Source organism: Cygnus olor, chromosome 9 (assembly GCF_009769625.2).
Source record: "Cygnus olor isolate bCygOlo1 chromosome 9, bCygOlo1.pri.v2, whole genome shotgun sequence".
NCBI classification, from domain to species: Eukaryota; Metazoa; Chordata; class Aves; order Anseriformes; family Anatidae; genus Cygnus; species Cygnus olor.
The window spans coordinates 22108631-22133044 of NC_049177.1; the positions used below are offsets into that span (position 1 = coordinate 22108631).

The following is a 24414-nucleotide window of genomic DNA, read 5'->3' on the forward strand; positions in this document are numbered from 1 at the left end:
AGCATTTCAAGGACTTAACTGCAACTACAGCGCATCACAGCGTCACTCCAATATAATTAAGACTCACTGTAATTGCATAATTAAAAAGCTGTCTGCCTGCTGGTACAACGCCTTCTGTCTGCAGTACAGCAACGCAGATTTCCAGGGGAAATCTCCAAACCCCAGCCTTCCCTGAAGTGCCTGGGTATAGCGTGCAGACGGGGCAGCACTGGTGTCACACGTGCCTTCCGCCTCCTCTGGGAAGGAGTCCGGGAAACTGCAGCTCCTGCTGCATCCTGAACCCGTGTGGGCTGATGCTGGGGGGGGACGAGGACAGGAAGGGGTTAAATTCCTTTTTATTTGTAATGCCCTTGTGAAACAAAACTTCATGACCTGGCTTTTTTTTTTTTTTTTTTTTTCCTTCCTTCAAGCGATTTCACTTTGGCACATTCTAACGGAGCAAATGCATTTGTGTCTCAGGAGCGTGCACTGCCAGATACTGACATGTTCAACATCTCCTGTGGCTTACCAAACACATCAGGGATGTGGACCTCCCTCTGTTTTCTCATTATGCCAAATAATGAAATGTGGAAATAATTCTAATCCTTTCTTCTGGTGGTGCTGTACCTCTGAAAATATGATAAACTCAATCCAATTAAAAGTCATTACCTCTCCAAGGCTCAGTCTCTATCTATAACCTTTGTTTTATAATTCACTCTGTTATCTGTCTTCATTATAATTTGGTGGAATAGTCATCTTTTATTACTGCTTGCTGTTAGAGGGGCATGTGATTTCCAGTGCTACTTGGTGACACGTCTCGGTTTAAAACGGCGAAGGTCCGCTAATGAGTAAAAAGAAGTTCAGTTACCCTGATTTATTACACCGAGATAACGTTTCATTTGCATTGATTATAACGCTGTAGGTTTAAGTAATTGTTTTGATTTAAAAATGTGCTTTTGCAGCAATAGTTTTCACCATGTCAGGGCCTGTTAAGGTGCATTACCTTTCCTGTCTTACCGCAGCTGGTGTGGATTTAGTCAGATTTTGGTGCCGGTTAGTGTTTTCTAAGTTGGCGTGAGTCAAAATCCTATATGTAAGTGGCTGATCTCACCGACTCACGTTTAACCTTCCTGTCCTTAGTTTTCTCCTGAGCGTGTTGGCTTCTCGTGCCATGTCAGTATGAGAACGTGTGTCGTGTTTCCCACCATGCAGCCAAATAATGAACGGAGCGGGGTTCCTCTGCTCCATTTCCCTGCCCTAGCAGTGACCAGCACCCAGGGCTCAACATTTCAAGGCAGATTTTTTTTCCCTTGGGTCTTCTCCGTACAGACCTTCACGAAGAACCTTAGCAGTTGGGTCTCTGCTGGCTTGCAATACTTCACTGAGATACAAATTCAAGCTATTAGAGTGTCAGCGTGCCCTGGGCTGCCTCTCCAGCCGGCGCGGATCTTTGCAGGCTCCTCGCTAGCTGCCGACCTGGCCCCCGATACATCAAACCCTGCAGCTGGCATCTCCCTCCTCTCCTACCCCCGCTCTCTGTAACCGAGCAAAGATTTTGAAAGTCAAATATATATTTATTCCACTGAGGAAACTTTATCAACCAGGACCAAAGTTTATTGGCACTAGCCAGTGATATAATGGGTAGTTTAAAACCTGCTAACTGCAAATAATTTTTCAGTAGTGTTTATGATTGCAGTAGGCTCTAACAGACCAGAAGTACAGATAACATAAATATTTCTACCAGAGATGATTGTACTGGAACTATAAATAAAATTAGGCTTAACTTGTAAATAAATTCAGGGAATGCCAGCCAACATTTATAATTCTTTGTTGCTGCATGTAATACAGTAATTTATATGAAAAGTGCACGGGAACGCAAGCAGCCAAATTTTGCTTTCCAGTTACACAGGTGCAGCTTCCCCTGACATCAAGGAGAGCGGCTCCCGTGCAAATGAAAGTCGAATTTGACCCCCAGTCTCTCAGTGCTGGACCCTAATTAAAAGGCAGTGTCTGGTCCCCATCAGATGCTTTTGACTGTGTTACTCAATTAGACATGAATGACACTAGACAGAGCACCAAACGCTACTAGTTATTGTACGGGCTGATGGTGAGGATTTCCAGAGCCAGCAGGCAGTTCCCCATGCAGTTGCTGTGTTTTGGCTTTACTGGGCTGGAATTATCCTCCCTCAAAGGCTTGATGTTCCTGAGTGTGTAGCTTTGCCAGTGTTTGCCTATCACCGGTTTTCTCCTGTGCACTCGGAGCTTGTCCTGCCCAAGAAGCTCACTTCTGCTTGCAACATGTGCCTCTTGCTGCAGGGTTTTGGTTTTTAGAAATTTAAGATGCAAAAGCTGCTTTGCACGGTAGGAAAAAGTTTTGCATTTGTTGGGCGCTGCTTCAAGTGAGTTTTCCACCTTGCTGCTGCTGCACATCTTGCAAGGATGCACAAAGAGAAAGCGTCTGCAGCACCAGACCCTTTGCACGCAGCACTGCAGCCGTGCTCGGACTGAGTTCCCTTTCCATCGCAAACAGATAAGTCAGGCTGTAGTGGAGCCCAGTGCAAACTTGGTGATTTCTGTGCTGCAGCCCCGAAGCGTGCTGTGCTCAGGGCATCTTGGGCTGCCTCGCTTGCCTTACTATGTCTGCGCAGCTTCTGCTACAACTCCCTCTCCTGCCGGAGCCGCGCAAGGGCTCTGGGTGCGGTGTGAGGACATGGGGCTTGATGGAGCCGGCTGCACGAGTGCGACCGAAATCTGCAGCAGAGAAAGCGCGAAGGGAAGGCTGAAATCTGGGCTCCACATTTCCCTCTCATTTTATTACAGCAGGGTCAATCTAAAGAAATTTGCCTGGCTCGGCTAATGCCAGGACAGACACTGATCTTGTTTATTCTTTGGTGGAGGTCTAAGGCATTTACTCTGGATTGAAGAGTCAAGTAGAAGAAATCAGAATCTGGTCTTTGGGGCAAATGATGGGCCTGGCACGTGGTGCTTCTCCCCCCTCGCTCTCATTGCACAGCCCACGAGCGCAAGACCCAGATTTGCTGTCCGTGAGCATTGTCTCACCGCACCACGGCTGGTTTCCAGGCTGGACCTGTTGAGTGTGCTCGGTTTTCTCCTGCTTTGGTGTAGGTCAGGCAATACAAGTGTGCAAAACACTGATGCGTTTGAAGACTAGCGTTTGTGAAAGTACTTTTCCTTGGCAATTTAAGTAATGATTCGAAACTGCTTCAAGCACCGCGTTTATCTCTAAACTTCCCGATAATCTCTTTTGTTTTACGACCAAGCTTTGTATTTGTAAAGTACTTTTTCTCTCCTGTTACTTTTACGATTTTCACCTAACTGGGAATTACTAGCTCGATTCTGGTTAGAATCTAATCTCACTTGATTAGGTTTGTCTGATGCTTTTCACAATGGGGTCCTGCGTGGGGCCGCCAGGCTGTGGTACAATACAAGTAACAATAAATAATCGGCATTAGCTCCAGCCCCACAGAGCAGTTCTGTGAACAGGGAGCGGCACAATCCAGTTTCAGGTACGTTAACTGATAAAATGTTCGAGTAATGTAGTTCTTGGCTGGAGTCCCTCCTGTGCCTGGAGATAGTAACCCACGCTCTGTGGGTTTGTGAAGCTGAGGAACCTTCCCTGCTTCTCCTCCAGGGGACGTGGCAGTGGCCACCTTTGGCCGTGCCTCCTTGGTGCAGGGCTCTCCGGTGGCTCCCGTGGAGTTCATCACCGACTCTGCGCTCCTTTTGAAGCTAATGGGTTTCCTTCTCTTAATTTTCTGCTTTTCCTGACCTTCTGTGTTCTAGTCTGATGGTAGATACATTTTGTAATCAATCAGCCCTTGCCTGTAACAGGCTTTTTTTTCTTTAATACTTGTTCAAACAGAAATTCAGATAAAGGTGTCCCTTTTGTATGCGAGAGGAAATGCCTGCCTGTTTTTCAGATACGCTTGCAAATACTCTGTGCTGATTTCCTCAGCGCTGAATAGAAATGTTTAGTCCAACAAATATAAATGTACTGTGCTCTCATTAAAGGATCTGGCTTGGACCTTTGTGGTACATTGAGATCCAACCTGGCCTTACTCAGGAGAAAGGGACTCATCCACCTGATCCTTGTGTGCTCCCCTGAGCCCTCCGTAACGCCTTCACCAAAGGCACGCTCAGCAGCCCTGGTGGAGATCGAAGCGCCAGGCCTCATCCTTCTGTGTCTGCTCTTTCTCACCTTAGAGAAGTGGCAAGCACAAACCTGCCTGTGTCTTCTTGGCTGGAAAGAGCCCCTTCCACATTTATCTCAGCTCTTTATCCTGCTCGGAAGGCGATGGCATTAGAAACACTTGTGAAGTAGGCTCTCTAGATGCTTTTGCTTCTAGCCTGCCCCCTTCCTTCGGTGTAACCAGCCATCCAGTTTATCTTTAAGGCATTGGTGGGCACGTGGGTGACCCCAAGTGCAGAGAATGAGATTTAAGTGCTAGAGAGTTTCTTAGTCAATAGCGGTGTGGGGAAGGTGTACCCTCAGGCACAAACTGCCCAAAGAAAGGCAGAACAGTCTGGGAAGAGGAGGAGGGGACGTTAGGAGGGGTGTAACTGTATGGATGCGTATCTGTTGGTTAGGGGCAGGCCGGGGTCTGCAGATCGGGGCACAGACGTGGTCCTCGGAGGAGGCTGGCACGTCCCCAGGCCTCGGGGAGGTGCCAGGAACCAGCAGGGCGCTGCTCGCCGATGGAAAGCGCGTTGGGGGCAGGCAGCCGCTGCTCCCGCAGCCGTTCAGCCTCCTGCCTCATTGCTCTTGGCGAGGAAGAGCGCCCCGAGCTGCTGAGAAACATCCGGAAGGAGGAAGTCGTCTTCTCCTCCGGGCCACGCACAGGAGCCCTCTGAGTCTCGAAGTGACCCCAGGCCCCGGCGTGCGGCTCTGGCGCAGGACTGCCGGCCTCATCGGGCACATGCCCAGCGCGCAGCCACGTGGGCTCCTTCCCGCTGGCGTGCAAGCTTGTGTCAAAAGTGCAAACACAGGTGTCCACCCTGGGCTTTTAGTGGCAATTAACCTTTCCTCCTGGGTTTCCTTTGAAGGTTGCTCATGTTTTTATTGCAAAATAGCAGCGAGGAATTTTATGGAGGCTAATATCTGAACTTGCACATTACCTAATCTCCTCTGGTCCCTTATCAGGGGCCTTGATTTTGTTTCATCCCGTTTCTAGTGGGGATAATTGTTAGGCTTTAAAGAAGCCACCTTGAATTTCAGAACTGCGGTGTTGTCCGTGTGAATGACTTGCAGTTCTCTGGGAAATGATGCTTGCAGGCACAGTCCCTGGGTCTATTCCTAACCTCACGAGAATTTGCTGTCAGTCAATATACCAGTGTTTTGCTGGAAATCCCTCTGATCCAGCTGGGCATAAGTTTTAATGGGAATAGTCCCACACCCTTTGGAAACGAAGATCAGACCCTCAGTTCATGTACATTGATTTCAGCGTGGCTCCTTCTATCAGTAGTATTCCAAACGTATCTAAATGGCCTTCCTTCGCTTGGCCAGCAATGATTCAACTTCTTGTTTATTTTGAGGTTTTAAAATATATTTTTGTTAGAATCTGTTGCTATTTCAGGCAGAATAATATTTCAGTAATCTGTCCTGCCCACACCTCCAGGGCTTTGGGATATATATATTTACATATATCCAGATTCACATTATATTTTCCAGAGTTTTCAAACTGCGAGCCCGTTTCTGACTGCGACACTGGGTGCGGCTGCTGGAAATGAAAGGAGTCACAATAGAGCAGTGCAAACAGGCTTGTCATCCTGCCAGCCTTCCAGCGCCGATTTATCAGCGGCAGGTTTGACCCTATATGGCTAAAACGAGCGTAGCCAGAAGGACTGAGATAAGTATAACCGAGGCCTTTGAGTCTGCGAGAGAGAAATTAAACTGGACTGTCCCAGGGGGAGAAGAAACATCTGCAAAGCCGAGCTTGCTGGAGGTTGGAGGCGCAGCTCGCGGGTCATGGTCATGGTCGTGGTCATGGTCGTGGCTTTCTGGGGCTGTGGGGATTTTCCCGAGCTCCTTTGTGCTTTGGTGGAGTAGAGTCAGGCACAAGGAGAGCCTTGGTTTTACGAGGCACTGCCTGGCGGAACTGGAGCAGCAGCAGCAGCGAGTGCGTGAGATGGGCTTTTTAAGGAGTTTGGGTGCCAGGCACCCGGCTGTCGTGGAAAATCAGCAGGATTTAGATGCCTGAAGTTTTTAACCCCCCCCCCCCTTTCCAGTAAGCCATGTGCTTATCATCATCCAGATCACTTTCCTTGTGTGATTTCTCTTCCTGCAGCCCATGTGTATACATGGTTTTGTGTTTTTTTTTTTCCTGTTTCAAAACCAGCTGAAGTCTTTTAGGCCTGGCTGCAATCTAAACAGTCGGGGGAAGACATCTGAATGGGAGCGAGCCTGCCTGGGGTGGATGCAGCGTTGCTGCCGCCTGCAATGGTGGGGAGCACAGTGAAATTTGGGGGATGCTCGGACCTGCCCCACTCACCAGCGCTTTCCCTGTGTGCTCCGGCAGCGCCGAACGTGGGGCAGCAGCCGTGCCCCGGTGTAACGGAGATGGCTGCGGCCGTTTCAGCGCAGGGCAGTGAAGTGAATCGTGGCATCCATGTGGAGCTGGGTCCCTTCCCTTTTCACGGCACCTCTCCTGTCCCCTGCATCCCAGTTTTGCTGTGGGCCAGTCTTGGGCACGAAGGTTTAAGCAGAGGCTCATAGGTGCAGCACGTGCAACGAGCTGTTGAGCATCTTTGCCAAACTCGGCACCACCGAGCTATTGCAGGCAGGATTTCTCAAACATAAGCGATGGAAAATCCCTCTGTGTGTCCATCTCAGCCAAATGGTGGGGTCGGTCAAAATTTTCTGCTTCCCAGACTGCCAGATATTAGGAAAGTGTCAAACTAATCGATACGGGGTTCAATCCTTAAAGGGCAGGGATTGCCTGCCAAGGCAGGGGCCGAGGGAACGGGTAGCTGAACTTCCCTGGGACACGCATGAGGTCATAGCCAGTGCCACATAAAAGAAAGAAAAACAGTTCATGGCTGTGAATAAATTGCTCACAGATGAAGAATCCAGTTTGCCAGTCATGTGATGGGAGCAATCTATTCAAATGATTTGTTACGTCCCAGGGTTTGTCTTAGGCAGCACCAGAAGCATGAAAGGACGGAGGGAATGCTGCGAGATAATGTGTAACAAAGATGTGAGAGATAATGGGCTATGACCAGGTTTTAGTGGAAAAGACATACGGTGCTAATCTACCATGGATAGTTTCTTAAATGAGCAAGAAATTGAAAGAATATTTTAAAGTTTCCTGTTTCTTCACTGAAACGGAGTCACTCCGGTCGCCACGCGCGGTGCAGCGCTTTCATTTCTGGGCCAGCAAGAAACGCAAATGGTCTCGTGCCCAGATTGAGCATCGCTCAACTTCACTCCTTGGAGAACGGTGCTCACACCTCTTGTTTGGGTTATAATTAAATGGAATGCATTTTGGTGCGTAGGAAAAGTACGTTAACACTAATAAAGTTAAATGAATGTAAATAATGAAGTTTTTTGGTTAGTTTGCATTTTTGCCTCATTTGCCTACATTGGGTCAGTGCAGCTAAAACCCCTGCTGACATCACCCTGAGTTTTTTTTGACTAAAAGGAATTTACAATCAGCCTTCTAGTTTGAGCTGTCAAAAATAGTGAATTTTTCCCTTTTTTCCCTTTTTTTGTTTGCTGGCTAAGACTCAAAGATGAAGGTGGGTTTTTTTATACATTTTGGATCCACCCCCATTTTTTTTTTTCTTTTTTTTTATTGTAACTGTAAGAGGAGAAGGTTCATATTCTCTATAAGGTGCAGTTTAGATCCCAAACTTACTTATTTTAGACCATTGAATTTCATGGAGGTCAACGGTGTGACGCTGATTTACATCAGCTGAGGTTCTTGCCAATAGTTATGTGGTAGGCTGGATCCTTTCCTCCAAAGACTAATTGGAGGCCATCAAACTTAATTTTGGCTACTTTAGGTTCAAGCTGTCTCTCTGAAAGGCCAGTAAAGCTTTCCTGCCTTTCAGTTCACTTAGATTTCACTTGTAACGCATAATGCTGACTTTCAGTTGCAATTTCAAAGGGTGTGCAATGCAACGCGCTGTATCTGGACCAGATTGGACAATAGGGTGTGCCTTACAAATACATCTGTATGTAATTCCCTCGCTTGTGTTCCGTGATGTAAACCACTTTTGATGTCAGGAGCGCTGAGAAACGCCGTGCACCCCCAGGCCTGCAGCGGGGAGAAGGCTCCGCTCCTCGGCCCGGTGATCGATGAGGGCGCCGCCCGCCTACCGAACTGGCCTCTGCATTTCATGAAGGAGTTTCATATGCAAAAGCTGTCAGGACGTTGCAAACCCTACTGTTTGGCTTTCTGTTTCAGGTGATGAATGTCTGTATGAAAGCTTTCCTGAGCTTCCCTTGGAGGAAGTGCCAGAAGCTGATGGCGAGGCCGCGAACGCCCAGTGTCCGACGTCCGTCAGCATTCAGGAGCCGTCTTCTCCAGCAACCTCCAGCGAAGCCTTCACGCCAAAGGAGAGCTCTCCTTACAAGGCTCCGATATACATTCCCGATGACATTCCCATTCCTTCAGAGTTCGAGCTCCGAGAATCCAACATTCCTGGAGCGGGATTAGGGATATGGACCAAAAGGAAGATCGAAGTCGGGGAAAAGTTCGGCCCTTTCGTGGGAGAGCAGCGGCCACACCTTAAAGATCCCAGTTACGGTTGGGAGGTAAGACACTTTGCATTCTTTCGGTCTGTTGAACTCTCTTGAATGTCTATAAACACAGAGGTATTTGCAGAATTTGAGTCCTATCCTGCAGCAGCCAGGGAATATTTGTGTACGCTCAGACTGCTTCGTGGCCTTGCTGTGCTTTCTGGATGAAAATGAATGTTAAGAAAAAAAAAAAAAAAAGGAAAGGAAAAAAAAGCAGGAGTTATTGTTGCTCTTCATGCATGAAATCTGTGTGGGTGGGTATTGGCAGGTGACCTCCCTTTCTGGGAAGGAGAGGCAGAAGCTGTGTTATCGGAACGTTTCTGTGCCGTTCTCAGCTTGTTCACGAGCAGCCCTGCCGTGCGGCTGGGGGTGAGGGACCTGCAGGAGACACTGCACGATGTATCTGAAAAGAAACTGGGTGCTGCTTTCAGTGCTGTGCATCACCACTTTCTGGGGACAGCAAGTAGCGTAGCCCTAAAATCTAGGATGGTGTCGCTAAGTTGCTATTGCAGCCTCATGCTACTCGGGGGCTTTGAAGGCTGGGGGTTTGATCTTGCCTCTACTCAAAACAATGGGAATTTTGCCATTCACTCAGTATGTTTGGATGCTAGTGTCAGAAGCCGAACACACATGGGGATGGTGTGGATCGTGTTACTTCTGCAGATGCTCTGAGAAATGTTGCTTTTCATGGAGGCGAAGACCTCCTTGGGCGAGTACTCTGGTTGTCTCTTGCATTCCCTGCCTTCGGGGGCAACATGTTTTCCCTGCCATGATATCACAGGGCAGTGGTCCTGTTGAACTTTTGCCTTCATGGTAGTGGGAAGGAAATTTCCTCTTATACCTGGCACTAAAAGATATCCCTGGTGGGCCATGGGGCTGTAGACCTAAAGCAGTGAGGTCGGTTGTGTTAGGGTGGGTCAGTCAAGCCCCAGCCTGAGTCTAGACGAGGGTATAATGCAATGTAAGAAACACTCTTGCGTAGTTTTATTTGTAGCTTTAACAATGTGCTGTAGAAATAGAGTACAATCTCAGCTTGCCATCTGTATTCTCCCTTCGGTTTCTGATCAGGGGAGAAGTGTTGGGTTTGTGCGGCTCTCCAGGGCTGCGGCTGACCTCGGAGTGAACGGGAGTTTCATTTTCCCAGGAAAACAGAGTTTCTCTGTGGAGCAGAGCCTCACAGATATAGTGGATAATAAACATTTGGTTTGCTCTTAACTGTCAATAAATACTTGGTGAGTTCATTCCAGACATCCCATCCAGTTGTTTAAACACTTTTGAGAGCGGTGACAATAGGACAGAATAGTGTCGGCAGAAATTATAGACTTTGCGGCACTCTATCAAGTTAACAGACCCTGATGCAATGTAATTGCTGGTGAGAAATCTTTATTTTTTGACCACGGCACCAGGAAACCATAAAAGCTGACTTTTAACCACACCACAATTCAGCTCAGGTATTGATATCAAAAACTGGAACCAAACTGCCAAGGCACAGCTGTACTTGCAGGTTTAACACATGAAAATTTATGCATCTGGGGCTGGATTTTTGGGTGGTGCAGTTCAGGTTGCTCCCCCACCCCCAAAAATCAAAGGAAAGCCGTCCTTATATCCACACCCTTGGGTATTGATAATAATATACTGCACTAGTAGACAGTAGTTCTGCCGGCTCAAATATTTAGGATTTTGGAGCCTACTGAATCCAAGCAAGAAATGCATATCTCGATACTGTTGGAAGCCCAGCTGGCGGATTTGAATCCCTTTCACACGGCAGGACTCGTGCCTTTCGAACAGCGTTACGTGTTCGGGACAGCTGGGGAGAAGCTATTGAAAAGTGCTGGAGGGAAATCACACAAAATCAACAGTCAGGCTCCCTCTGCAATTTGGCCACTCATCCATAAGTACTCTGCAGTGCTCAAGGGAGCCTGACACTGAATATTTTTCCAACAAGTGGGTTAAGGATGTTTATTGGAATGGAAGGGAGACAAAGAAATGCTGGTTACCAGAGTTTATTCAAAAAGTGAAATGGTGAGCAGTGAAGGTTAAGGCTAAAGGACAGAGGGGGGGTGTGGTAGCACAGAAGACCTTACCTCTGTCCCAGCCCAGATGCTCACCATCACGCTGCTCTGGAAACCGGCATCTCTCGGACCTGTGCCCTGGTAGAAAAAAGGGAGAAAGGAACTTAACGGTGTGGGGGCTCTGGGAATGTCACGGAAACATGGGATGGTGAGGGAAAAGGTATCATTTAGCCATGGTTCTGTACAGGCTGGGGAACGTAGACTTTTCTGGTGTCATTTTGTCTGCCCACATGGGCACTTTAGGGAAACTGGACATTTCTGCCAGGCGCCGATAAGTCAGTGAGCAAACAGGCATGGGGGATTCGGTCTGCTGTTGCTGTGTCAAGGTAAAATTTCCTTATTATTTTCAGCAGAGGAAAGATGGAGCCAAAGTTTCTGTATGGTTCTGACTCTGGGTTTAAGTGACTTTGTAGCACGAGAAGTATTCAAATGTTTATTTCCCATGCTGGTACTTGCTTGCCTCGTGAATGGCACCAAGGTAGCTGCTATCGCGACGTTCTTTTGTGATTGATTCTACGCATCTCCTGGGATAGTTCATGGTGCTGTGAAGGTAGACTGTGTCTGGTGGCTTCGGGAGGAGGTGGAGCACAATTTTGGCCGATGGTGGTGGTGGCTGCCTGCCCTGAAGCTGCTGCTGGTGGGTGTGAGGAGCTCGATGGGGCAGTCCCTCAATCTGCTCCAACTGCTGGATCCGCAGGCCAAAAAGAGCATTTTTTTGTGTCCTGGCTTGCTCAGTGCTTCTCCTCACATGTACATCACTCGGAATGATGCAACATTGCTTATTTTTATGTATTTATTTAATTTTCTTTAATGGATTCCCCTGCTACTACTGTAAGCATGGTTAAGTTACTGGGAAGTCTGTCTTCCCAATTTATATGCATTTCTCTGAGTTCAGGCTGAAACACTGAACATACAGCGGCGTTTGACTTTCAAAGATGTTGAAGGAATCTCTTTTTAAGAAAATAGTATAACCATATTAAAATATTTTCAGAGGAATGCTGAGCAACTTCCTTTCAATTTTCTGATGCTTTTGTATTGCTGATTTGCTTCCCCACCCCGACTGTTTAGGATTGCTCAGTAACCTAGAGCCTTTCAAATCAAAAACCTACATGCAGATTGCCGGGAAGAGTTTACAGCCACACACAAATTTGGGCTGTAACTACATGTTTGGAAAGGACAATTTTATAATATGCTACGCTAAAGCCCCATGCAAAGAGATTGTCATAGTGGTGGGTGTTTCCAGCTTTGGGGTACCTGCGATGCTTGTGGCTATATTCCACCTGAGTCGGTACCGAGGGTCAGCATGCGGTGCCTGGGAGGGAAGGGGAAGCTGGAGGAAGTGCTGCTATTAACTTTTGCAGCCAGGCAGCTGGTGTAGAAAAATTTGCTGCAGAAAGCTCAGGAATTTCGTGGGGCCTGTTCCCGTGTCCCCCTGTAGCAAGGCTTCCTATGGCATCGCCGCAGAGTTTCATCAGAGCGAGTCTGAGAAAACAATGTCCATTGTGTCCATTTATACACTTCAGCCATAAAACACGCTGTGGGACAAAGAGAATTTGTTGTGATATAGTTGTGCTTGGGTCATGATTAGAGTGCTATGGACCAGTTTAAATGAAAAGCCGTAAATTTGAATTTTATCTCATTTTGTGGGCCTAGAGCGAAGCATTATCTAATCAGGTATTGGGTAGCTAAAGCACAAATCGAACCCGGGGTCACCGGACGGGGGAAAGGTCAAGCTTTTTTGCAGTTTGTCACCGTGGTTTTAGTATTTGCCAGCAGCCCCAATATCGGAGGGGGCTGCCTGGCTGTTTCTCAGGGATTGTTTGAAAAGGGAAAATTGACTGCTGCTTAATCAACAAGGAAAACAAGCTTTTAAGGGATGGCAGTAATTTTTTAAACAAAAGCAAGAAAACACAAATTTAGTGGTTTCATCATAGTTCATGCCCTGCTATGAAAAACAGCTTGGAGAGTATTTCAAAGCTGGGCTTTAAAGAGGTCACCAAAGCCAGTGCACCTATCTCCCACCAGCATCTTCCGGAGTATACTGAATATTCAAATCCAGGTCTCTCGCTGCTCTAGCAAACTCTAAAAAATCTCTTTCACAGGGACAATATCTTTGCAGGTCTTTTTATCCTAGACTTTGACTTCTTTATTATGAAGGTAGAAACAGGAGCAATAAACTTTAATAAATCAAACTTGTCATAGAAGTGGAAAATAATTTAAAGCTTTATAAAGCATCATATAATCTGCTTATAGAGCAGAGTATATTTTCCGTTCATGACAGAGAGGCTGAAAAACATCACAGATCTGTTGGAGGATGTTTGAGTTGAGGCTATTACTTCTAAATGGAAATTAGGAAGCTATTTGTTTACCTCTCATTTCTGATGTGCATCTTCAGGGAAAGCTGAGCAGCTTCCTAAAATCCGATCTGGAGCAAAGGCTTCCCACTGCTCAATAGGGACTAGAGTAGGTGCAACTTTAAGTTTCAGTTCTGCCCTCTTTGGCTTTCATTTGAAATATTTTTTAATTTAAATGTAGGTGTATTTGGAGGGTATTTATTTATTTATTTTCTTGGTATCTTTATGAAAAATAAATAATAAGTTACAAGTCATGAGGGTATAGGCCTTTAGAACTGGACTCTAAAGTGTATGTTCCCAGAACCATGTTGTAGTGCCTAAACAACAACTTGGTTTCCGTGCTGCTCTCAGCATCCAAAGACTTTCACTGCATTCGGTGGGAGTTACTGACTTATTCTTGGTGTATCTGCTATCATTTTTGCATGCTCCTTTGGAAAACCTTTGTAAGATTGCTGAAAGCAGCATGTCTGTTTTTATAAAAACAGGACAAAATGATGCTGCTTTTAAATAAGTGGACATGAGATGCACACATCTTAAAACTCCTGTTAAGCTATTCCTAATAAACAGTGCTAGTGCTGAGGGAAGTAACTTCCCCGTAGTTAGCGAAGTCACACGGTGCTGGAACAGTGATTGTGTCTTTTGCAAAACAGAAAAGTGAAAGGAACAACGTCTTCATTACTTCTGAATACTTTTCTTTGGGATATGGAGTATTTCCCATTGTTAAATAAATAACTTTCTACTTTTGCCTGGCACTTCACGATCAATGCTCTGACATATAGATCAGACTTTCACTTCAGCTTTTCTGTGAATTGTCCTTAAGAGCATGAACATGCAGAGCAACTCCCCTTTGGAGCGGGTGGCTGGAAAGTGATGGAGTATAAAGCAGATTCCTTGCCTACGTTTTCTCCTTGCGTATGTGTTTCAGCAGTAAAAGGATTTCAGAAATCGTTGCAAAATTACTATTGAGGCAAAACCAGGAGTAAGAGTATGGGTTATTCTGTTATTTGAAATTAAAAAGGAATAATTTGTTTTCTAATGGGGGAAGGAGGGGCTCTCCTGATCTGCGCAAGGCTAACCTGGTTTTGCAGATTGCACGCTCTCCTGGGTCAACAGACCATCCACTTCTGGCAGCTCCAGGTGGGGGCAAGATCCTTACCTTTTCTTCAACACGTAGGTGATGTTTTATCCCATTTGGAGCTCAGCTTTGCAAGGCATCGAGCACTCTGGCCGGGATCCAATAAAGCACTTAGGCGCGGGCTTATCATCAAAAGGATTACCCAGGTGTTTGAGTTAAGCATGTGCTTAGCTGCTGTGTTATGCTCTCTGCTAGGGACATAGCGTTCAGTGCCACATAGGATGGAGCTCATACCATGTATCTTACCTGGGGTGAGCGTGCACGAGGGTGCTAAAGCCCCTAGAAAGTAGCTTGCAGAAAAGACATTACTTACAGTACTGCTAACGCTGCCAGCCTGAATTCTTCTGTTATTTGCATCCATGTCTCATGGTGAGGCTGCAGCTAAGTTAGATATTATGGCAGAGAGAGTCCCTGCTCAGAGGACAGACAGATTGTAGTTACAAATCAGCAAACACCAGGTCCTTGAGTAGCAAGGTACAAGCAGGTGGACCGGTCGTTCAATTCTAACCAAATATATATGACAACAAAATGGATCTGTTTGTCCTTTGGGTTGTTTTAGGTGGATGGGAGGAGGTTAGGACCTGGGGATAACGCACAGAGTCATCTGCCATTGCCTTGTGCTACTGTTCTTTGATTCATTTCTCCATTTCTCCTTAATTATTCTATTCACACGATTAAGCAGAGCCTCACGTTGTAAGGTTGGTGGGATGCGGTGCCCTGCTTTTGGACAAAGCCCCCCGCTTTGCCCCGCTCGGGTGAAGTGCCTCTCACCGCGGTGGGAGCAGGAGACGAGACCTGTGGAGCTCTCTGCATGGCCCCGCAGCGGAGCCGTGCTCAGAGAACTCCAACCCCTATCGCGAGGTGGCCGAGTGGTGACAGCAGGCGGGTGTCGCGCGGCTGCCCTCGGCGCTGAGAAGTCGCTGAGCCAACCCAGCGCCAGCGTGGCAGCAGCAGCAGGAGGAGCTGAGCGGGTGCTGGTGTGGCACGGCCGTGAAACCTCGCAAAAAAACTCTGGGCGGCACCTTTGTCTCCGTTAAAGCTGGGCTGGTTTGTGTAGCTCTGACAGTTTTTCCACCTGACGGCCGGTGGATGCTCTGCTGTGTCCTTGACCTTGGGGGCAGGAAATCACCCCTTTCATGGCACAGCGTAAAGCCCCAGAAAGCTCTCTGTAGGTCCGTGTCCATGTTCCCCACAAAGCCACTGAGGTTTTAGTTTATTCAGGAGGAGTGTTAGCTCCTGCGGGGAGCGGTGTGAGGCCATAAGGGCTGAGTGGACTTGAGAGCAGGAGGGGGAGAGGGAAGTTTTGTTACCCCCTTCAGAGCAGAACTGGGGGGGGAAGTTTCAGAAATTTGTATTCCTGTTCAAAAGATGGTGGTTATTATTTACTCAAATGTGACCTGGGTAGATTTTACTTAAATTCAGCAGCACTTGTCCAAGCAGGCAATAAATATGCCGAGAGAGGCCGGCATTGGAACAGATCTGTGAGATTATCATAATAGGAAGAAAAATCATTGTAAGATGTGTCAGATGTCCCTTTAAAAGACAGAGCCTGTAAATTGAATTTAGCTGTTAAGACAGACAACATCAGAAAGAAAAATAAAAAAGACAGAACTGAAGAGAATAATAATTGCATCTAATAGAACTGACAAACAATCATAATTCTTCCCATTAAATAAATATGTTATAAAGAATTTATTATGAAATGCCACATTATGCAAGCCAGGATTCAGAGATGAGTTCTTTGCATTAAGTACAGTAGATGCCATTAAGGAAAACAGTCAATATGTCACTAAGCCACGGCCTGTAAAATTAAATTGATTTGGTAAATGTAAGTAAGATAGATCTGTTTGCTTTCATCATCAATTTTGAGTGGGTGAACAGGTGATGTCACCAACCTGGGAGCGATAAAGATGCAGGACCATCTGGAAAGCTTTGTGATGGATGGGCAACTGCTTTTGGATAGTGACAGTGCTGTGGTACTTTGTCACTTGGGATGCAGTACTTAATAACTTTTCAATACCATCATAATAAATTTCACTGCCTTATTAATATAGAAATGGTGAGTTATTACTGTGATGGCTATTGTAAATAACAAGAGATGCAGCTGTCAAAAGCTGATTGTTTGGGCATGTTTCTTTAAGCAACACAGTTGACTTGGGATAATCAACGTATGTCTATACCAGCAGAGTTTATTGCTCTTGTCAAAAGAAAAAGCTGCATTATTCAAAAATTATATGAAGTCCATAATAAACAGGTTTAATATATTATCAGATTTTTCCTATAAGTTTCCTAACACAGAACAACAAATCATTTTTAATAATGCCTTTCCATGTACAATAATATCCTTATGCTGTAATAATGTCCTTCCCTAACTATTCGCAAAACAGACAACTTCTGAAAACACAGAAAGGTATCTTTCACTCGTTGGAACACTTACAAAATTAAATCTCCCTATTTCATTAAAAGGCTACTTTTGATATAAAGCTGATGGACTCTAGCTGTGTCTTTCTTTTTTATTTTAATTGAACAGATGTAGTTAAAAGTAATCTACGACAAAGAAATACAGGCAAAATTATAACCATGTGTCCTTAAATACTGGCAGGAAAGAGCATCTGTGGGTGTTTTATGAAAGCCCAGGACTGCTCCGTGACATTGTTGTTAATGTCATCAGTCTGAGGACTGGAGAGAAACAAAATGCATAGATAGTTGTTAGCAGAAGATGAATTACCAGATCAATCATTTAGCACCATTCAGAGCATTATACCATTGTTCCCGGGGAAGATAATTAAATCAATGATGTCTTTCTTATTTGTGTAAAGAGGCACAAACTTGTAAAGAATATCTGAAGCTCCTCAAACATATTATTTCTGGATTTTTTTTTTAAACTATAGTGACTTTGCCTTTCAGGGTCTAGCTTTGTCCATCTTTTCAATTAAATGTCTCTCCACCATTTCTATTACTGCTGAAAAGAGAGCCAGCAGTCTATTAACAGGCAATAAAGTTCAGGAAGCCTAAGACTAGTTTCTTGGGTCAGAGGTGAAAATTACATACTAAATGAAACAAAGGTGTGTCTTGATGGCTCAACAAGCAGTGAAGAGACGAGCAAAAATGTGGGCAGGAGGAGGCAGTCATCATTAAACAGAAGCAAATGAAGACAGGAGGTAGTGTATGGCAAGAAGCTTATTAACCCAAATGAACATGTGCACTCCAGAGGACATAGCGCTGAGGTTTGGCATTTAAATCATCACATGACTGAAAGGTATTATTCAAATCTGGGCTTTTGGTCTAATAAAGAGATCACTAAAATTAAAAAAAATGTATAAATAAATTTAAAATTTCCCACATGCTAGGTCGTGCAGATACAGACATGTTTTTCAGAGTGGTCCAGACCCGTATTTGCTTGGAAGTAAGGGACAGAAAAATATAATTGGTTAATAGAGTATTTCCACTTCAGAGAGTATTAATATGATGGTTTTTTGAGGTGGCAGCAGTACTGGCTCCTAGCTGAACGATAGGTGGCACACACAGGAGGGAAGGCATAGGTTGTCGTAGTCCAGACTGATTTTATCACATTAACTATGCAAACAATAAGTATTAATTTGGAAAAAAAAATACAGATGTTAACTAGCCCTTCTTTAAAGTGCAATCCCAGCACTTAAAGTGGAAAGATGTAAAAGATCCCACAAAAGGCATAATATTTCATCAGGTGAAGCCTGCAGCATAAAGGGGCTCTTGTGTATAGTGGGTTTCCCAAACTGTTGTTCTTAGTCTTAACTTGATGAAGTGTGCTGGCAACAGGTATGAAGTAGGCTTGCCTTCCCTTTCTGTCAGCTCTTACACTCTGTGTTGGAGACCTGGTGTGTAGCTGCTCGGGATTTTGGAGAGGAACTTTCATTGCCCCCGTGTCTTCTTGAAATGCCTCAAGTGGTAAGCTGGCTTTCTAGAAGCGTAGCTATCGCCGTATGCGTGTTTTATTCAAAATTATGCCTGAAGCTTCGTGTTTTCTAGGAGATTTGTGGTCATGGTATTTCTGTTGCTTACAGCAGGTGGATCTCGGTGGGTATTTTGAAACCGTGGCAGTTATGCTGATTTAGTGCAAAAATGTTGGTCTGTACAGAGTGGAAGCTGGGTTACGTGATAGCTTCATCACTACTGCATTTGCGGAAAATATTCTTTAGAGCCGGATTTTAAGCAGTTATCTAGTGATATCCTCTGCATAAGCTGCATGTGGCAAAATTTGCATGTGAATGTGGAAAAAGTAAATTTTCATGCTAGTGTTAACTGCATCTACCGATTAGAATATCTACCTGAGCAGGCACACAAAGGAGCAGCTAACAAGGAGAAAAGAAACCAGCTTTATATCTTCCTTAATACTAAAACTAAAAGAACCCTATCAAAACTTCTGTGTGTGTTGAAGATGGTGCTGACACCCAGTATAGAAAGCAAAAGCTGCAATGTGCTGCAGCTCCATGCCCTGTCCTTTGAAATATTTTTTTTTTGTACAGTTTTACAGAAAAGAAAACATAATTTCCAGACAGAAAACATCTTACAGTTTTCCCCTGATTAAGACTATGCGAAGGGGCCTTTTTTCTCACTTCTTTGAAGATCTGTGGTCTCAAAATGCGTTTCTCCAGCCCAGCTGACTGCAGGCAATGCAACTTCCTTTTCTTCCTTCATCACTGTTTTCCTCCTCTTCCTCCCATACCAGTGCTACCATCTTCTGTGTCATTCCAAAACCTCACAGCCAGCTGGGATCCTTGTTTAGCTTGGTGATAAACTCTGTATTTCCTTCTACCCAACCTCTCCCAAAGCCGTTCTCCTCACGACATCCTTTGCCAGTCCCGTCCATCTCTGCACCTTATACCTCACCCTCATCTTCCTCACTTTATCTTTCACCAGGTCACTGGCCAAGGCCATATATACAGTCTCTGCCAAGCAGACTCTACCTGTCTTTCAGTGCATGAATATACTTTGATTTTCTGCTGCATCCTTTCCTGTCCCTGCTGCTCATGTCAGCATTTCAGCATCCCTCTGCCCATCCAGGCTTGGTGCTTCACCGCTCTGAGGGACGCAGTCTTGCCTGTACCTTCCTGCACTGCCTTTCCCCCACTTGAAATATCACTGCTTTCATGCTTGGCAAAGCTGCTCAGCCCCTACCAGCACGGGGCCCCACTCCTTGCTTTCAGAAGTGGTTTTCTCAAATCATCTCTTAAATTTGATGGTGTTGTTTTGAGAAAGACAACATCTCATTCTCTGGCCTCAAAGTCCGTTCACTCTCGCTGATGCAGGCTAAGCTGAATAAAACATGTGTTTTAGGCAAAAATCATCATACCTCGTTTTCACGCTAATTTAAATAATTATTAGAAAATTACGACTTCAACAGAAGCTGCTGTGTTTGTAAAGAATGCCTCGTGGTAGGGACTCAGCTTGGTGAGTTTGACTTGTTTGGCATTTGCATTCAAATACTTTTGTGCCTCTTAGCCACCGTTAAAACCTGACTATCTGCTTCCAGCACCTACGGCAACAAAGCACTTTTCTTGCACAAGCAGAAGACCAAAATTCTGTTTCTCAGCCCCAGCATTCCTGAATAAAATGTAGCTGATTGCAACAGTATCATTTCGGGTGTGATTTTTAGTGGGTTTGAATGATACGTTTGAATGGGTTTAGAATAGGTGCTTGAGGGGCTTTTGTCCCCATGCTAATGCCCCGCAGCAGTGGGAGTCAGGAGGAGCGAAGTGATGACCTGCAATAGCAGACGGCTCCAAACAGAGCTGGATTAATGCGAAATGGGGCCCCGATCCCATCCACCGGGGGCCCCGATCCCATCCGTCGGTGGCCCCGGTCTCCTCGTGGGCCCCACTAAGCTTCGCAGCCCAGCCCGAGGCCCTGCGGCCTCCCACCGGCCTGTCAGGCCTGCAGCGGCCCGGGGCCTGACCACCAATTTGCCCAATGGGCTCGGCATTTTTTTTTTTTTTCTCTATAACCACTACATTTGATGTGTTCTGGAAATTCCGCAGTAGCCTTCCCCCTCCTGCGATATGGCCAGGCTTGTTCTGTAGTGCTGAAAAAAAAAAAAAAAAAAAAAAAAAAAAAAAGGAAAAAGGCCTTAGTGTTGGGAATTATAAATAATTTGATGCAACAGGTTTAAGTTACCATTTTTGTGGTGAAAAGAAAAGCTTAGCATGATCCAGATTTTCCTTGGTTTCCTCCCATTCTGCTGAGAAGCAGAGGTATTCACATTTCTTTGTCTAACAGTTTTATAATGTCTTAAGAGATTAACAGTGAGCATGAATGAGGGGCTCAGGATTAGACGACAAAAAGCCCGGGCCGGCCACTACCTTGTTTGCACATTTTACATTTTTCAGCATTGCCGAGCGAGTATAGAAACTAAGGAAAGATAATAAGGACCAGAGTCCCAAAAGTGTTTAGTGATTCAAAAAATTCAGATGCCATGTCAGAACTGACAGAATGATGGAGCATTATGTGGCAGGGCCCACTTTTTTGTCTTAGGGTAAGCTCTTGCCCTGAGTGAATGCAGATGTTATCGCAGGATCCCAGACAGACAGTCAGTGAAATGTGACAAGCTGTCAGCAAAGTTACACTACGTTGATTTTGCTAAAATATCCCAAAGCTTTATACATGCCTTTTTTTATATAGAAAACTCTTAGCTCAATCAATTGAAGAAAAAAAAAGGGGGGGAATGATTACAGTAACCATTCTAGTCATAATCCTTTGAATGATGCAGACATGGCTGTAAAAGTTCTTGTTTTTCTTTTTTTTTTTTTTTTTTGCTTTCCTTTTTTTTTTTTTTTTTTTTTTTTAAGTGTGAGGAAAGTTATCATCTAAACTATTTGAAGGTTGTGTTGGCTTCAGGAAAATTTCTGAAAGCAAAGTGCATCTTGAGCATTCATGGTAAGGCTGTTAACCACATGTCATACCGTGTCAGTCACTCCCTGAATGATTTGGGTATTTACCCCTGTGAAATGCTTAGTCAAATCAGTAATAGCAGCAGTGAATCCTACCAGCACTCATCATGGCTTTCTCCTTAGCAGGATATCAGCTTCAAAACAGGGGGGTTAGGAGCAATTCTGTCTCCTTTACTTCTTTTTTTTTTTTTTTTTTTTTAATTTCAGAAATAGCTAAAAATGTTAACAATAAAAAAGCTGTCAAAATTGAAAACAGAATTGGAAAAAGCTTGTAAAGGGAGCTGGTTGAAACGTGCTCAGAAATCAACAATATATGTCAAATAGGGCAAATCGATATGAATCATCTGAGTTCAGATGCTCTAAATTCATAGTGAGGCCAAGAGAATGGCTTAAAATTTCTCTGAGAAATTTGATTTGTAAATATCATAACAAGATACAGGTTTTTTAAAAATCTGAGCAGAAAAATAAGAGCTCTGTTCTGCATAATTTTAAATATTTAACTCTTAAAGAGTCTGCAGTGAAGTTATGTTATTTATATGTCAGTGCATTCACAGGACTGAGCTCGGTATTTTCTTGTTTTAATACTTCATTATGTTGAAAATATAAACATATTCTGGGAAACGCGAATATTTTTACACATGCAACTGATTTTCGCTTCTGAATTAGAACTGCGTCAGATTCAAACTTTTACTTAATTAGAGGACAGGGAGCATAAAATACTGATGTTTTCAATTTATTTCACAGATTTATTTTAAAGGTGTATTGCCTTATATAGGCAAGTAGATTTTGATTTGAAAATGTTAAAGCCCATATCGGTTTTGCCAGTAATTATATATATCATTCACAGAAACCCCATTAATAGTGTGTATTCTTGTCCTATTACTGTTAGCTTAAATTTAAATTTAATGAGAAGGCTGTTTATAGTGGCACAAACCAATATATTTTTCTAGAGTGCAAGTTCCAGTGTGTTCATTCTCTTCTAAGCAGAGCAGAATAATGCATGTGATTTATAATCGATTTAAGTCTACTTTTGAATAAGATGATCTCGTGTTATTTGTTTCCATATAGCAAAAATATTAATTCACCGCTAAGAGTGGGAGAGAAGGGAAAACATAGCTGGGTTCACTTTAGTGCAATTTGTGTTATAACAAAATGTATTGCCATGCAGCCTAACAACATCCTGGGCTCCTGAAAAATGAAATGCAAAGACACTTAGAAGATAACAACTTGCACGATGTTTTTGCAAAACACAGAACTAAACAATCAAACTAAATTGTGCATATGGAGGAAATGATTTAGAATATGTTTAGCTGGTAATCGCACTCATGCTGAAGTTTTAAATTTCATCTGTCTGCTCAGATCTATTGTGATCCATTAAGTGGCTTCCTTTTTTTCCGACAAATTGAATGCTGCAACTGCAAGGAGCTCTTTTGTTCTTTTAATTCAGTCAGCATGGAAATGATTTTCTCATTTCAGACCCTTTTCTGTCCTCTCTTCATTGTGTCAATAAAATAGAGTTGTGCAGAGCTGCTCTAATCAGCTTAGAGTGCTAATTCATTGCACTGGGATGCTATCTGGGTCCGGCTACAGGTGGGCACTATAAGGGGTCGGTCTCCAGGGGAGTCTAATTGTGTGTCTCCTGGGTCTTGTTTGCAGAATAACTGAAATCTCAAACCCCAGCTTAAGGAAGGAAGGGAAAACGCACACACTCAGGGTATGTGGGCGCGCACTGTCCCTAGATGCGACATCTGGTCTCAAGTGGAAAGTTGTTTCCGTTTTGGCACTTTTAGGGAGGGGAGCGCTTTAGTTCAGTGGCAAAAGTTTAATCGGTAACTTTGGGGATCGTTTTTGAAATTTAAAAAGAGTTCGGTCATTTCTAGATAAACACATGCAAGAGCGAATGAAGCACATGTTGCGGTGCTGGTGAGGTGGTTCAGTGCAGGCTTGCCTCTAAATTTTGGAGGCAGCTTTGGGCAGAGCCCTCCCACACAGACGTGACGAGCTCTGCCACATCTCTGCCTGATGTGCAGCAGCCCCAGTGATGTTACAGCACGCAGAAGCCTGGTCCCAGCACCTCTGCAAAGCAACAGAGATGGGTGTAGATGAAGTAGAAACGATGTGCTTCCTACCAAAGGAATCACACTGCGGGCGGTGGGGATGTGACAAAGTCTCCCCACAGCCTCTGCCTTTTCCGCAGAGAAGCCAGTGCTGGCTCCGGAAAGGATTTCAGAGCAACGTGGGCTTTGCAGGGCACCAAGGCGCCTTCCACAACTCCTTCCAGTGCTGCCGTCCCCCTCCACTCCAAAGCGAACCTGATTGAGCTTCGGCAGGACTTCTCCCCGTCGGTGGATTTTCTACGGGGGCGATAAGCTGGCCGTCTGCTCGGGCTTTGTGGCTGAACCGCCACCGTGAAAATTAATTAACATACCTGAAGACACCCCTGAGCAGGAAATCATAGTACTGCTCTGTGATTCAGGGGTGAATAGGAGCTCTCCATTATCAAAAACTCCATCAGGGAAGAGGAAATTAAGTTCCTAATTAGACAGTGTCCAAAGGAAGAAGTGAGGCATTGAAGAGATGAAGAAAATTGAGAGGTAGCTGATGCACGTATCAGGCTAATGATAGAAAAGGAAATAGTAGAGCTTGAAAGGTCACTGACCTTATTAGGCTCGGAGAAAAGTAGTAGATCTTCAAAAGCTTTCACCTGTGATAGGTTGACAATGTGTGAAGTTCTCTAGATGGTCAGAGAGGAAAGACAGCCCAGAAAGAGCATGGGAACAAATTAGGTAGATTACAGTGAACTGCATAAATGCAGCATAAAAACCTGATTTAGAATAGAGAGGAGTTGTGAATAGGAACAGCCAGAAATGTTTCATTACCTGATGAGGTTTTTCAGTACAACTGCAGGATTTTCCCTCTCACTTAGTAATTTTATTTTATTTTATTTTATTTTAGTATCAATTAGGCTCAGTAATGATCCCTCGCTGGGAATAATGTTTCCCTAATGAAGTATTGCGGTGGTGGGCAATTCTGAATATTAACTTCAGTGAGATAAAGAGTGCTGCTAGTAAGAGCTTCAGTGTTACTGCTCGAGTGGAAGAAAAACATTCTGCGTGCCTAAATGAAAGCATTGCAGCTTTTTTGGTGGCAAGAGACTTTTACCTTGGAATACCAAACCTGGCCAGCT

General features: G+C 44.6%; 1 protein-coding gene across 7 annotated transcripts in view; it reads left to right on the forward strand.

The window, feature by feature from the left end:
- The window catches only part of MECOM (MDS1 and EVI1 complex locus), a 317715-nt gene that overhangs the window by 130903 nt on the left and 162398 nt on the right, over positions 1-24414 (forward strand). For all 7 annotated transcript variants that reach the window (XM_040566986.1, XM_040566981.1, XM_040566985.1 and 4 more), the window contains exon 2: positions 8406-8755. In XM_040566986.1, coding sequence (XP_040422920.1) covers positions 8406-8755 — 350 coding nt within the window. The remainder of the gene's footprint in view (positions 1-8405; positions 8756-24414) is intronic.